This window comes from Ipomoea triloba, chromosome 9, assembly GCF_003576645.1.
Source record: "Ipomoea triloba cultivar NCNSP0323 chromosome 9, ASM357664v1".
Taxonomy (NCBI): Eukaryota; Viridiplantae; Streptophyta; class Magnoliopsida; order Solanales; family Convolvulaceae; genus Ipomoea; species Ipomoea triloba.
The window spans coordinates 2,467,161-2,482,807 of NC_044924.1; the positions used below are offsets into that span (position 1 = coordinate 2,467,161).

Consider the following 15,647-nt stretch of genomic DNA (forward strand, 5'->3'; position numbering starts at 1 on the left):
CCTATCAGCTAATTTTGGCTTATTTGACCATTATTAGTTGTTTGGTTAATAAACTTTTTGTAATTCTAAAATGCTAAAATTCAAAATGCTACTCAAAGCAGCTTTTCAATTAGCTTTTTGAGAAAAGAAATTATACCAAACAGCTAATTTATCAAACAACTTTCTACAATCAGCTAATATTATCAACAAATCATTCATTCTAACCCAAACAGCCAACAACCGTTTACTAGGGCCTAAGACCCTGTTTGGTAAATAATCAGCCTATCAGCCAATTTTGGCTTATTTGACAATTATTAATTGTTTGGTTAATAAGCTTTTGGTAACTCCAAAATGCTAAAATTCAAAAGGCTACTCAAAGTAACCTTTTCAATTAGCTTTTTGAGAAAAAAGAAATTATACCAAACAGCTATCAGCTAACAACTAATTTATCAAACAACTTTCTACAATCAGCTAATATTATCAACAAATCATACCTTCTAACCCAAACAGCCAACCAAATCAGCCAACAACTATTTACCAAACACGGCCTAACTCTTTTTAAATGTGTATGTCTTTTCAAATTTGGCACATGCCACTTTTAAAATATATTTTATTTTTTTTTAAAAATTGTTTTATCAATAAGTACCGAAATTCATGAGGTCTAAATCTGAACCTCAAAGGCTCGAAACGAAAGCTATGACCATAACCGCCACCCTTGTTCTAAAGGGTGACAGCCATGGCCCATGGCTGTTTGGGGATGACCCCGGACAGTCATAGCCATTGCCGTTTAGAACGAGGCAAGACTATTACAATGTACCGAAATTCGATTATATGACCTTTCTTCAATAAAAGTCACAAAATGTCAACTGAGCTCTATGTCAACTGAGCGCTTGTATTATTCGTTAATATAACATAAAATAAAAGGAAAAAATATTTATAAATTACGGCTAATATAAATAAATAGTGTGTTTTCAAAAAAAAAATAAAGTGTAGTATTGTACAAGACTACAGGGGGGAAGAAAATGTGATTGCCTGCTTGCACTAAGAAAACAGATATTGCGGTACAATAACAACCGTATTTACGCGGCGACTGGTTAATGGGTGGGTATTTATAGTTGAAGACTAGGCTAAGGCTACACTAGATTGGGTGTGGAAGGGATGTCACAAAGAAATGTTAAAACCCATTTGCAAGCGCTTCAATTAGGCCATGCTTCCTCCATAGCCAACCGCCTCACACGGCGGCCACGCACCCATTTCCGGTATAGGCCGGCAAAGAACAGAACCACAACCACTATAACCGCACAGCTATCAAACAGCCCATAAATTCCCAGTCTACCTGGGAAATACCTCATTTCTTAGCATTTGGGGCCCCCATCAAGATTGACAATAGATATATATATATTGTATTCTTATACATGCTTTGATTCAGCATTAATAAATAAAGTATAGAATCAACAAATTCCAAAAGATCAGAAGGGATTTTACCAGTGGGAATGAAGTCAAAGTCACATGTGCGGTAGATCCAGCCTAGCAAGAGCTGCAATAGGAATTTGTAAACATTAAGAAAGTAGAAGTAGATTAACTTCTAAATGCATAAAATATCATGTGATAATGCATGTGTTTCCACACTTTATGCACACATCATATTATAGTACATGTGTCTCCACAATTTTAAGTATACTCATACTTCATGCAATTTTTTTTTAAGTAACGAGGGAAACACACAGTTACTACCCGAGGGGGTGTACGGGATAACCCCTCCTTGTGATCCTAGCCAGCAAATGACCACAAGAAGATAAACCAGCTTAAGTTGCCCACTATTTTATGCAATTTTGAAGATACTACAATGTGGCTTCTGTAAATGGTCAGAAAAGTGTTGCTAGCTGTTTGCAGAAAACGTAGAAAACATAGTATCAGTGATGTCTTATCTTTGATGCCTGAGTGACTTAGATCCAATTTGGTAAAGCTAAGGAGCAAAGTCACTGAAGAAGTTAGAAGACTTCGTTTGTCCCAGACAAGTGTAAGATATCCACTCTATGTGCTTGAAGTTCTGGTTGACAGTTAAGAGTAAACATGCTAGACAAGTGTATGATATGTGCCCTTAACTGACTAGACAAGTGTAAGATATCCCCTATATGATAATAACGTCGTGGGACTAAATATTCCTAAGTTTTTTTTTCTTCTGAACTCATCCAGTGAAGAAATGAGAAATATGAGAGGATATGGTAACTAAGAGGATAGACTGATCTCAAAACCTTCTAGTCCTAGTCTCAGCAAATCTACTTCACAAGATATCTCAAAGTACTAACCAAAGAATTTAGCAAAAAAACATGGATGGCATATTGGCATTAGTCAAGTTTCCATGAACTTACAGCCACAAGACGCATCACATTATAGTTTAGTCTTATTTGATGCGGATCCAAAAGCATGTCAATCAATGCCCAGAAAACTCTTCTTAGTAAGAGGGGTATCTTCTGTGAAAAAGAAACAAGGAAGACAAGGGATCATATAAAGCTAAACAAAAAGTTGCAATGTACAAAGTTCACATGCAAACACAGAAAACATACTAGTGCCAGTTAGACAACATACCAGCAAAAGCCCATTCAAACCCCCTACGTATAGACGATTGTACCGCTCAATGCCCTTAAGGAGGTCAACAACTTCCTTTTCCTGTCGAGAAAACAACGATGCCTCCGGTGTCAGCTTGGAGATGGAGCAAGTGCATATGGGACACTTGCAAGCTCGAAGTGCCCCTCTATACATCCAGAGTTGCAAAATGCAATTTCCTGTGAATGGAAAAGGAATGATTTAGAAAAACACAGTTAGGGAAAATCATCACTTTATTTGGGAGGGATGCCTACAGTAGAAAATGCAGGTTAAGGTTAGAGAAAAGTTTCTAACCTATGATACATAGGAACTTCCACATCCCAACTATGAGAGGAATCTTAAGACCCCAACACATTCAAGTTATCTGACAAAGCTAAAATATTGAACTTAGCTGCAAGTTTGGCTTGAAAGCACCAATAAGGGATTATAAGTTTGAACATAACCCATTATCTAACTACTCTTTTTTTGGGGTAACCCAGGGTTTCCACCGTCGGACAGTATCAATCCCTTGACATTTGGTTAAGGATGGATGAGTCCCTTCCACTTAACCACACCCCCTTAGCTTCCAATAATAACTACTCTGTAAATAGTATCTACATATGATTCTCAATGTCCAGCCACAATCAAGGAAGAAATTGATATTTATTGTGTTAGCTCAGTCCTTGAAATATGCAGTATGGAAGCCTGTATTCACTAGATATACACACAATTGAAGCATGGAAGAAATGGATACTTGATGACTGGGTTAGCTCAATTCTTGAAACATGTAGTATGGAAGCCTGTATTCACTAGATACACACAATTGAAGCATGGAAAAAATGGATATTTGATGACTGAGTTAGCTCAATTCTTGAATCATGCAGTACGGAGGTCTGTATTCACTAGATATACACACAATTGAAGCATGGAAGAAATGGATACTTGATGACTGAGTTAGCTCAATTTTTGAAACACACAGCATGGAAGCCTGAATGCACTAGATATACACAAAATTGAAGCATAGAAGAAATGGATATTTTATAACTGAGTAAGCTCAATTTTTGAAACATGCAGTATTGAAGTCTGTATTCACCAGATATACACACAATTGAAGCATATCCATCAAGCCCAATAAACCTGACTAATCAATTTTGAAGCATTTGATGTTGTCTAGAACTAAAACTAATTATTCACAGAAGAAGAAATTAGTCGAACAGTAACTGGGCACTACAGAAAGCTGGACTTTAGGATCTTCAAGATATTATCATACAGATACTACAAGCACAATGCTTTGACTATTAATCATGGATTAACCATAAAGGGAAAGAAAATAATACCGCAAAACCAGTGGCCGCAATTGGTCCTGCAAGACACGGTGAAGTCCCCGAAACAAATGGGGCAACAATCGTCCTCCGGCGGCTTCTCCTTCCTCTTCCTCTCTATTTCTTCTTCCCTATTTTCTCTATCAGTGAACCCGCTGCCATTTTCACTCGAGCTCTCTATCATTATCGCTGTTTCCCTCTTTCTCTCTCTCAAAGCACGGGACTTTTTTGGGGTTTAACTCGGCATTACATAAATCCCACCCACCTTCTTGCCATTTCCGTACATGTAGAGCCAGATTGTTTCACTCGATCATCATATAAATATATAAATATATATGCAGCAGAAGCACAAAAAGGGTGGAGCGAAATTGTAAGTATAGACGTATGTCGTAAGTATACGCGTACAGATATATATGTATACGGTGCAGATATGTTCGTGGGATATAGCGAGGCTCTACGGGTCGGGAAGGTGGCAATTCACCGCGAAACGCTTTCTTGGCGCCGCATGATGATGACGCGTGGATTTTGATTTTGGAATGTCTTCCATCGCGGGCCCCACCGTCCTCTTATCTTGATAAAAAATTTATTTTTCCCGATATATGTCCTAAACTCTATTCGAGAGACTAACACCAAAAAAACATTAATAAAAAATAAGTGATTTTTTGTAAGCATTGTTCTTTTTCTTTTTTTCTTTTTTTTTTTAGTACATTTACTTTAAATATTTCAACTAATGTCATATTATGAGAACAAATTTAAGAAGAATTTTATATATATTTTTTTAGTACTACTAACCTCTTTAGTAGTCAAAGAATTTTATATATCTTGTTAGATTAATAAAGTTTGTTTGATCAAAACTTTGTAATCTTGTGACACTCGATTGCACTTCCATATAGAAGGAGATGGATTCGAGCCCTCTATATGATGGATTTGAGCCTGATTGCACTTCCATATAGAAGGGGATGGATCCGAGCCTCTATGCAAGCAATGTGACTCTTTATGCTTTAGTATGTTGAGAAAGTAGTTATGAACAAATATTACATTTTAACATTAGTAAGTAGTACTCAGAAAAATAAAGTTTGTTTGAAATTATTTTGTATTTATTAAATTTAATACAAATATATAAAATTTATATGTTTAAAATTACATATTAAAAGTATTATTTTCTTGTCTCATTTTACCAATCATGTTTATTATTTACTAGTCAAATTAATTCTTTCTTCTGTACTTAATTTCTTAAGTATTTTTTAAATTTAATTTTATGTATTTAGTACTCTGTAATACTTTTGATGTGATTTTTAAATATATAAATTTTATATATTAATATTAAATTTAATATTATAAAAATTAAATTTAAAATAACTTTAATTAAATATCATTAATCAAATCAACACATCAAATAAAACAAAAAAGAAAAGTTAAAAACTACTATAAATAAATAGAAATAGTTGATTTGACACAAAGAGTAACTACTTTATTGATTAACCTCACCTAACAAAGAGGTGAACCCACAAGTAGCACCTTTAATATTTATTTTAAAAATCATATTATTTTGCACTAATATATATATAACAGATAAAATTAAACAGAGTAATATCTAGTTCTACTAAATATTATAAATACACTAGTTAAAATGTAACTCAAGAGACTGCTTTTAATTATACCAAATGCAAAATAACACAATACTGATTGATACCTTTGATATTTTTCTGAACTCTTACTATTTCTTTTTACATCTTAGATTACATCTGAGTTACCTTCTTTTTTTCTAAAAAAAAATACTAAATACAACTGATTTTGACGAATTTCATGCCAAGACTGAACCGGGGTTTGGTTTTCTTGGCATGATTTCCAGAAAGGCAATGTGACAGTCATGAAGGACGAAAGATTAGAAGGCCAAAAACGCACTCGTAAAGGAGGCGGCAAATTTTCAGACGGCAGCGGCTCGTAAGTCTCTGTAACGCTACAATCACTGTACGAAGGAGGAGCAGATAATGGTGGTGTGATGTGATATGTGAATTTAATAATGTTTGCGTAGAAATACTGTCCAGTGATTCAGTGAGATAAGGTTAGATCTACTTACAATTCTAAGTCCCTGGCGCGCGCCATGAAGGTAGCACTCTCCCTCCATTGCCGCCATGGATTTGGGGATCGGAGTTTTCTTCGAGATCAGCGTCCATAAATTCATCGAAGTATCCTAGATCCGCATAGTCAATAGGCGGCTCGTTCTGTTTCCGGTGCTTTTTTGGCGCCTTTTTCTTGGAGCGGGCGGTGCTTTCCGCGGCGAAGTCGTCTTCTTCAAACTCTGCATTTGCAATGATGTTTGCGCTTTCTCTTCTCCTCTTGCCTGAATCATTGCTGTCGTTGCTACTGCCGCTGTTTGAGTGGCCCTTAATGGTGGCCTCTATGGTTTCCAATACTCGATCGCCATATTTGGTTACTTTAATCCTGGATTTTGACCACATATATGTTCAGTGAAGTATCCGGCGAATTGCAATATCCAGAACAATTTTATACCGATTCATCATCTTCGATATGTTATACCGAGAAAACAGCAAAATGACCAAAATTGCACATATTGAGAACTAATTTTGGAATAGGTAATTGTAAGAGACTAAAACGACTAAATGGAAATAGCTAGGAGGAGACTGACTAATATTGCATTTTTCCCTAAACAAAATAAGTGTCTACAAACTTACTTGCCAATACCACTGATATCTTGCAGCTCATATTTATTTCTAGGTACCCTCTTGCTTATGAGCTGCAATGTAGCATTCCTGTAGATACCAGAGAAAGCTGTTTTATCAGCACATTCCAGACTCAATATGAAAACACAAACAAGAGTTGAGAAAAATTATGAATATCACCTCATTCCATGCTTTGAATAGTAGTCATATTTCATATGAAAAACAATATATTCCAGGGGATTTATAGTTTACCAAATGAATGGTTGGAAGAAGTAATGTGCCTACCCAAATATATGGTAAGCCATGTATCCCTCTCCAGCTTCCTTAACAAGGTTAGATCGAAGCATCCGTAGTGCATTATACAGTTTGGCTGACAGGTCCTACAGGAACACGAGATAACATACGAATTTTTGTTGTCTTAATTCCAAAATTAAACAAACCATCAAACAAAAAAACTTAGTGATATAATCACATCCAATCACAAACATACCAGGTCAACCTCAGATTGCATCATTGATGTTAGTGTGCCTTTTGCAGGAGTTGTTTGACTTGTTTCTACTCTACTCGGCTGACTTGTTTCTGCTCTAATCGGCTTAGATGCCTTGGCAGATGATGGGAATCTGCAAGGAAAAAATGTCAGCTCATATATGATCTCTCATTTTTCACTCTTGTTAGCAATAACACATGTCAGAGACAAGCTGGGGATGAGCCACTGCCAGTAAACTGAATAGAAGTAAATAAGTAAATATCCCTTTCTTATCTTGTTTTCATGATCTTATTAGGAAGGATATAAATCTCTGTACTGTGCAATTAAAAGAAAACATAAAATGTTGAACACAAAATTGTACCTTAATCTGACTATATGTCCGTGGGCAAAGAGATTGTTGGCTTTGAATTCATTCACCTGAAAGCAGAAAGATAATGCTATTTGGGTTCTTGGAAAAGAGAATGTATGGAGTTCAAATACATATTAATGGTATTAAAAAAGGGTTCAATGATTATTTTTCAAAAAAAAAAAAAGGGTTCAATGGAATGATTGATCTCCAGTTCAAAACTATGAGATATCAGCCAAAAACAAATACCATACCTTCAAGACTGATGATACAGATCCATACATATCACTTTTTTTAACCTCTTCCACTAAAATATCTTCAGTAACAAGGTGGCGCAACACACGGGATGCTTCACCTTTGGCTAGATGTTTTCCAACTCCATGCAGGCTCAAGGTTTCATGCCTATGTTTCTTGACCTATTCAAGGCAACAGTAGAGTAGATAAAGATTAGAGAACAATAAATTTTGAATTAACAATAATGATTTGCAACTGGAGCATACAAATTGGTTTAGGGAACCCCTAAAAACTTCCAAGATGTGAGCTGATGAAAACTGCTGCCCAGTCATCTTCACTAACTCGACCTGATCAATGGGAAGGATACCAAATGGAGTTATGCAGTTAGAATGCCATTACTACACAATGGTTTTTCTGAACTCTAGTAAATAAAATGAGGGAAGATTAAACTGTCTTAACTAATTGTTTTGCAGTTCCAGTAACATCCTTGTCAATGCAGCTCTGAGACTTTGAACAATTGTCACAAGTGTTCAAGCAGTTGGCAGAATCAAATTTTTCGCCAAAATGAATAAGCTGAAGGAGGCGCCTACAGTCAACATCATTCTCACAGTAGCTAACCTGAAAACAATTTAATAAACTACTTTTACACAACAAACATAATTGAGATTAGAGAATACTAGAATAGTAAGTACTTCAGCAATTAAAAGTTCAATCACATGCCATTCTCAAAAGATTGTCAGTGTTTGTTTCCAGAATATTCCCAGAGGTTGCCATGCTGGAACGACCATATCCAGGTGTAAAGGAGCTTTGCTCTACATTGCATTGGCTAATCATATGCTTGACTCTTATCTACAGAAAAAAAGAAATAAATTAAAACAAGCAAAATAAACATTGCAAGAATACTACTTTGAATAAACCCCCCCAAAAAAGAGTACATAATCACTGTAGCTGTAGTACAACACACAAGATGAATGTTGGCCATCTCTACCAGCTCGGCCACACTCCTGCAGCATGAGAATACCACATTATATTGCAAGTACAACTGATTTACAAAAAAGCAATGTAGATTTTGAGAAGCAAAAAGAGTACAGCTGAAGATGAAAATTTCAGTAATTACCTGATGGTAGCCTTCTATAGATTTTGGTAGAGAATGATGAATGACAAAACGAACATCTGGCTTATTGATACCTAAAATGCATTCCCAAGTTGATATTAGCTTATATGTAAGAGCTTTAGAGAAAGTATCATGAATATTCAAGCAGGGTGATGTTCCAACGAGAACTCCTCTTCCTGTGAAAACCTGCGAACTCGTACATAAATGCACACAAGCATCTACATAAATGCACACAATCTACCCTGGAATAGTTTGTGTGCATTTATGTAGACAATTGTGTGCATTCATTTGGTTCGCAGGTTCTCACAGGAGGAGAGATTCTCATTTGATCATTAATCTATTCAAGCATACCCATTCCAAACGCAACAGTTGCACAAATAATATTGACCTCATCCTTGCTCCATTGTTTCTGAACATATGCACGCTGAGCAGCATCCATGCTGCCATGGTAATATGCTGCTTTATGTCCATATTCCTAAACATTAAATGCATCCAATTTTATAGCCAAAAATGAGTCAGCAGATCATAACAATCTATTTATATTAGCAACACAAAATATATTATGTATAAAATGGACCAAAAGAAACCAAAATAATTTGGAATCATGATACATGCTGAGGAAGTCTTATTTTATTACTATTACATTACCAAATAGTTATTTAAGTTATTAATCTTAGTCTTCAAATTAGTTTAGGTAGATTAATTATTTAGAAACTACCAAATAATTATTCATTCTTAGTTTAGGAATCTTTGTAATCAGCCCTATAAAAGAGTGTTATTTAGAATAAAGGAGGAGAATAACACTCCCTTATGTCATCCCCCACCCCACCCCCAATAACATTCCAATTAAGTTAGTAAAAAAACATAAGGACATCAATTTCTCCTTGTATTATTTACTGCTCACATTTTATCTACTGAGTTTATGTGCTGTAAGCTGTCTACACTTTGCAGGTATTCAAAAATTGAAATTAAGAACTAAATTTTTTTGAAAAAAAATTGAAAAAACAATTGAGAGAATGTAAGGGTCCCAGTGAGTCATAATAGAGGACAGAAACAAAGATACATTGCTGACAGCATGAAAAAGGGTTGAAATCTCTGATCCCCATAAATAACTCATAATACAAGTGTCCAACTTTTGCAAGGGAAATCCCCTTATCAAGGTTGCCACACACACCCATACACACACAAAAGACATGTAAGAAAAGAATAGAACCAAAGAATATGTTTGGACCTGCAACTTTTCTGAAACTTTTTCACAATCCATTCTTGAAAGACAATAGATGATTCCACATTCATCAAAATGATTTTCTTTTATGAAGGCATCAATGTCTTCCAAACACTTCTTTGTCTTTGGAACTACAGAATATCTGCAACAGTGGCAAATGGTCAATGCAAATGCCAGGAGCATATATCTCAAACAGTGGCAGTTTTAAAGGCACAAGGACCTCCTCTTACCGTAAATTAGGGCGATTAAAACTCTGCCGAAAGACAACACAGTTGGAAAGACCAAGAGCTTGAACAACATCTTCCTTGACACTGAGTGTTGCAGTAGCAGTCAAGGCAAGAACAGGTACACTAGGAAACTTCTGTTTCAGGATACCTAGACACTGGATTGGTACCAAAAGTTTAGTATTAACCCAAAACCTAAATTAACATTACACAACATTATTAACTTAAGGTAGCACCTGATAGTCTGGCCTAAAATCATGTCCCCATTGGCTTACACAATGTGCTTCATCAATAACAATTCTAGAAAGTGAATCACTGCCATGTAGTCTCTCCAAGTGTCGCAATAGAACATCACTTCTGCACTCAATAACCAATGTTCTTCAGAACATCATTGTTTTCTCAAATTCATTCTACTAATTAATGCATCAAATTATAATATTGCTTCTAGGTCCAGTGTTTGAGTTTTAGATGTAAGGATGTAGGCAAGTCACTTAAAGCTAAAATCATTAATTTAGTACAATTGTACAGCACAGCCAGCACTCACTTAGCAACTTTCTCTGGGGTGACATATAAAAGTTTGTATTTGCAAACGCCTGAATTAAGTTCTCTAAAGATCTCCTGTTGCTCAGCCCATTCCATGCTGGCACTAAGATAAGTAGCAGGAATGTTGACCTGCAATATAATATAGCAAGTAAAAGGTATTTTTACTAGGTATCAGAGAAACACATCAAGTCCAAATACAGATATTACAACAGTAGGAAGAGTTACCTGTAGCAGATGCATTATCTGGTCTTGAATGAGTGAAACGAGAGGTGAAATCACCAAAGTAATCCCAGGAGAAATGAGAGCTGGAAGCTGCAATAGGCCAGCATTCATGTTATAGCAATATAGCATTAATAGTATGAGTGCATATAAATTTTAATGACACGATTTCTGAAGGTTTGAGATTAAGAAAATTTTCCTTGTGGTGTCAGTAAAAGCAGGACATGAGACCATCAGAAACGATAGAGCTCAATCTCTCAGCCAAACTTGGCATTACAAAAAATGGAAATAACATAAAATGCACAAAAATTAAGAATAAACATCATAACAAATATGATAAGTTTATGCCCATCAATTTCTTAACCCTCTGACATAGTTCAATTCCTATTTTAGAGGAGCATTTTTCCACTTAGATGCTAACAACAATTTAGCTGCCACTTCACAATAAGAATTACTCAATTAAGTAACTAATCTCACTTACAGCTTCCTACAGCATCACTAAGACATCAATCCTAACACCATGGTCAATTAATCAACATTAATTAAGGGCCTCTCTCCCCATTTGAAAGAAAGTCAAAGAAGTGTTAACATAACAAATTACCATTGATGTTTCGTAGTTATATTTTAAAGACAAACCTGCAAACTAAAGTTACAGTGCCACCACATGATAGCATCTAATCTGGAACAGTTTATATGTCTTCTCATACTTCTAAGAACACAGAATATTTAACAAAGAAAAATAATAGAATCACCTGGTAAGTCAAACTTTTTCCTCCCCCAGTTGGCATTAGGACAAATACATCATTTCCACTCATACTAGCATTAATCACCTCCCTTTGGTTGGGGCGAAAAGAGTGATTGCCAAATACCTTTTTGTTGTTAGCCTAACAGCAGAACAAATGACCAGATATCAGAATACACACCCTGAGAAATGCAAACTATCCAATAATCCAAATCTATCCATATGTACACACCTCAAGCTTCTTTGTCCAAGGGAAGTCTCGGCTGCTCCACTTTTTGTCACTTGAACCATCAACATAATTGACTTCTATATATGTTGGTATATAAGCTTCTCTGTTGACTGGAGCAGTTGAAATATCATTGGATGCAAATGACATTGATGAAGAATTCCATTGATCAAATCCAACTGGACCATTATATTGAAACTGTGTTTCAAGCCTCATGGGATCAATCCTGAATGGAACTGTCCGAGGAGTCTCATATTGAAAAGCAGAAGTTGTGGATGCAGAGAACTGTGACATTATTCTTTCCTCGTTGACTGATACAGTGCGGAGATACTTTTCAAGCTGTTGAATTTGTGTATTCAACTGCAATCTACAAATACACAGGCAACCAAGCATTAACTTGGTTATCATCTATGTCATTTATAAAATATATATGCTGCAAAGCAAATGTGGAGGAAATCTTTAAATAATTAATAATAATATCACCAATACTATTCACCAAACATCGATCCTCACACAGCCTGCATTAAATACATTTTCTTGACTCAAACATATCATTTTTATGTTTTACCTGCATTAAATACAGTTTCTTGGTGGTATGAAAAACCAAAAGAGTAGAAAGTTATAGGAGAGGCAAGTAAACCTTTCTTTACGCAGATTTTCAACTTGATCTGGACTGAGATTAGTAACATTGTCAAGAAGATCATTTGAAATACAAATTAACTTATCCTTCATATCTTGTAAATGATTTGAAGCCTCTGGACAAAGTCCTAGCTGCAATAACCACATGAATAGGCATAAGAATATCGGTTATTCAAAGCACATCAGAACCAAAATCCAAAGGCAAAATTACTAACCTGCAAACCATGACTGCAATTTGAGGACAACTCCAAAGGCAAATTTGTGTCTTCAGATCTTGCCATACATTTAGAACTCGTAACCGGAGTAAAAGATGGAAATTTTGAAACTGATGGTTGAGGTGTACAGTTGGATTGATAATGCTCCATAACTATTTGGTCAACATCAATGTGCTACAAGGCATAGAAATCATTTACTATGTATATAGGTAACTAGACTTGTCACATGAAAATAATAAAATTGTTCAAACATTTAATAAGTGGAACTTTCTTTCAAATTTATGGTTTCCTCTATAAATGAGAGATAAACTTGAGGTAAAAACAACCAATGCTTGCACCTCTTTTTATATCTACCTCAACTCTTTAAGTTTATGGTGCTTAAAGTAAAATTGTAAATTTCTGTTTTCAACCATCCACATTGTAAGCCACTAAAGTGAATTACCTCTAGTATATCGTCATCATCAACTCCAGCCACAAAAGTTCCATTAGACCCATTTATTTTGTTTACATCATCTGCACCACTGCTGGCTGATCCATCAGAGGGACGATTCTGAGAAGTATTTGCCATCGATGTGTATACAGTATTCTGCCTAGTTACAAAGTTTCCCACTTGTGCATGTGATGGAAAAGAAGCCCCTACAGATTTTCTGGATTCTCCAACTTCATTGTTACTTATGTTGAAGTCCTGATGCAATGGGGCATGCTCAAAGGAAGTGCTATTCACATTAGAAGACCATTTTTTATTAGCTTGACCAGATTTTCCTATGGCAGAAGCACTAGCATCTATAGTTAGTGGTAGAGTTTTCCCAGGTTTAGTGTAGCTCTTGGAAGACAACCGAAGGCTGGATAGAAGTTGCCAAGCCTGCATTTTTAAATATCAAGATTTAATAACAAAGTATACAGTTAAAGCCAACTAGCCAAGATAAATATAAAATCAGAAAAACAATGCTGAATTTATATTTATATAGTACATGTGTACCAATTATAATAAGACATCAAAATAGTATTCAATCAGATATATTTCCTTGCAAAATGAGAGACTAACTGAGCCTTGAAACACCAAGAAAGATGAACCTTGTAATGAGATGATAGTTTATATTCTTCTATTAAAAAATAAGCTCAAAAACCAAAAAAAAATAAAAAAAATAAATCCCTAGTATATTAATGTGTAAAACATACAAGTGAATAATATAAGAACATACCTTCTCAGCTAAAGGGTCAGACAATCTCACATTCGGGACTGGACAAATTGTAGACCTAGAACATAGATAAGCAATGCAATAATAATGAGTATATAATAGACTTGAGAGTGTTCAATAAAAATAAACTTGTATAACAGCTAATTGATCAAGCTAATAAGCCAATACTTTGGATTTTCCACAGTATTTTACAACAACAACAGTTCTCTTCTTTGAAAATTCAGTGAAAGAAGTATACAGAACCTCAAAAAGAAAAGCTAAGTTGGAAAAAGATAAGTACAGTGTATACCTTACAGCCATTGCTTCTCTGGCATGAGGGTTTTGTTCTGGTAGGGAAAAAAGGAAATTGGATTTTAACAAGTTATCTTGACTGGAAAAGTTATTGAGAGAGCTGGCATGTTGAGACCAATTAAATTTAGGGAGCTTGTCTCCAGAGCCCGATTCCTCACCCCAATTGCTTTCACTGTGTAATCAAATGCATCATCCAATGAATTATTAACATGGACAACAACAACAACAACAACAACAACAACAACAAAAAGCTGTGTAAATTAAGATACTTGCCTCATGTGATTCTCCCTTGACATTAAATAGCATGCTCACCAACTTTCCCTAGCGGCTTTCTATACGAAAAGCTGAAACCAAAACCAGAAACAAGCCAATGCAATCCAAATCAGTGTACAAGATAGGGTATGAGCTACAAGTCAGGAAAGAGGGAGGGGCCAAGAGCTAATATCTGGAACTTAAAGTAATCAAAAATGGAGTTTGAAAATAATTTTCGGAGATAAACTAACCATGTAACAATGGTGTTCCCGGTCGATCAAAGAGAGAGGAGGCGGAGCAGAGAGTTAACGAGTACGGCGGTGTCGAGTTGAAGGCTGAAAGGGGGGTAGGGTGCGGAGGGGGAAATGAGAAGTGAAAATATTGGGGGGAAGAGCTTTGAAATCATGGCGCCATGAACTGGCGGGATAGCTTTCGAACGAATCTGATTTATTAGGGCTTTTGACTGATTGGGAATTTCGTAAAGTGGGCCTTGCATTTATCAACTCAGCGGGTCATCCCAAATAACATTTTACCGTCAACCACAGTGCACATTGTAATGTGAGGGCAAATTATTTTATGGACCAAGTGTACAGGTGTAAAATACGTAATTTACATATTAAATATTTATAATTTTACATATTAAATATTTACAATTTGAATTGTGAATATTTGATATGTAAATTATAATTGATCCGCATTACAATATAAATTCCATGATATAATTATTCACAAATTATTATTTTACCATAAACGTTGTATATAATTAAAATTTTTTAAACTTGTAAAAATTTGACTTGATTATTTTTAAGTACAAACTACTCTGCATAACTTTTTTCCCCTTTGAAACATATTTATTTTGCAATATAACAAATGACCTAAATCATATATGGGAACACTCAACATAATAGGGGGTTTGGTTCAAATAATGTGATATTACCATATTTAATACGATTACTTCGTGAAATGTAATGTAAGAATTTGGGATGCAATATTGCCTTATATGTTTAGTTTGGAGTTGTATTTTAAGTTAAATGGGTCAAATGATAACCATTGCTCGTGTGTAAACGTGTAAACTGCAAACAAATGCATTAGCAGTTGCATAATTAAACTTAAACATTGC

The 15,647-nt window shown here is 35.3% G+C and overlaps 2 protein-coding genes across 3 annotated transcripts; both read right to left on the reverse strand.

The window, feature by feature from the left end:
* Nucleotides 1-932: 932 nt before the first annotated feature.
* Nucleotides 933-4,305, reverse strand: LOC116028577 (E3 ubiquitin-protein ligase RNF170-like). Of its 2 annotated transcripts, none has more exons than XM_031270328.1 (5): nucleotides 3,903-4,305; nucleotides 2,569-2,765; nucleotides 2,352-2,450; nucleotides 1,465-1,516; nucleotides 933-1,315 (listed from the first exon to the last, which is right to left on the reverse strand). In XM_031270328.1, exons 1-5 carry the CDS (start codon nucleotides 4,069-4,071, stop codon nucleotides 1,176-1,178), a joined length of 657 nt encoding a protein of 218 aa, XP_031126188.1. In that variant the 5' UTR covers nucleotides 4,072-4,305; the 3' UTR covers nucleotides 933-1,175. The 2 variants fall into 2 exon arrangements, with proteins under 2 accessions (XP_031126188.1, XP_031126187.1); XM_031270327.1 differs by having other exon boundaries at nucleotides 2,352-2,453; nucleotides 3,903-4,300.
* A 1,257-nt stretch (nucleotides 4,306-5,562) lies between these two features.
* Nucleotides 5,563-14,966, reverse strand: LOC116028489 (ATP-dependent DNA helicase Q-like 4A). Its single transcript, XM_031270208.1, has 27 exons — nucleotides 14,779-14,966; nucleotides 14,549-14,619; nucleotides 14,274-14,447; nucleotides 13,988-14,042; nucleotides 13,228-13,647; nucleotides 12,786-12,959; nucleotides 12,572-12,702; nucleotides 11,938-12,298; nucleotides 11,716-11,847; nucleotides 10,970-11,056; nucleotides 10,746-10,873; nucleotides 10,438-10,558; nucleotides 10,208-10,359; nucleotides 9,984-10,119; nucleotides 9,104-9,227; nucleotides 8,756-8,826; nucleotides 8,574-8,642; nucleotides 8,359-8,487; nucleotides 8,098-8,256; nucleotides 7,905-7,985; nucleotides 7,659-7,820; nucleotides 7,420-7,475; nucleotides 7,062-7,191; nucleotides 6,857-6,951; nucleotides 6,584-6,661; nucleotides 5,968-6,332; nucleotides 5,563-5,856 (listed from the first exon to the last, which is right to left on the reverse strand). Exons 2-26 carry the CDS (start codon nucleotides 14,569-14,571, stop codon nucleotides 5,972-5,974), a joined length of 3,609 nt encoding a protein of 1,202 aa, XP_031126068.1. The 5' UTR covers nucleotides 14,572-14,619; nucleotides 14,779-14,966; the 3' UTR covers nucleotides 5,563-5,856; nucleotides 5,968-5,971.
* Between the last annotated feature and the right edge of the window lie 681 nt (nucleotides 14,967-15,647).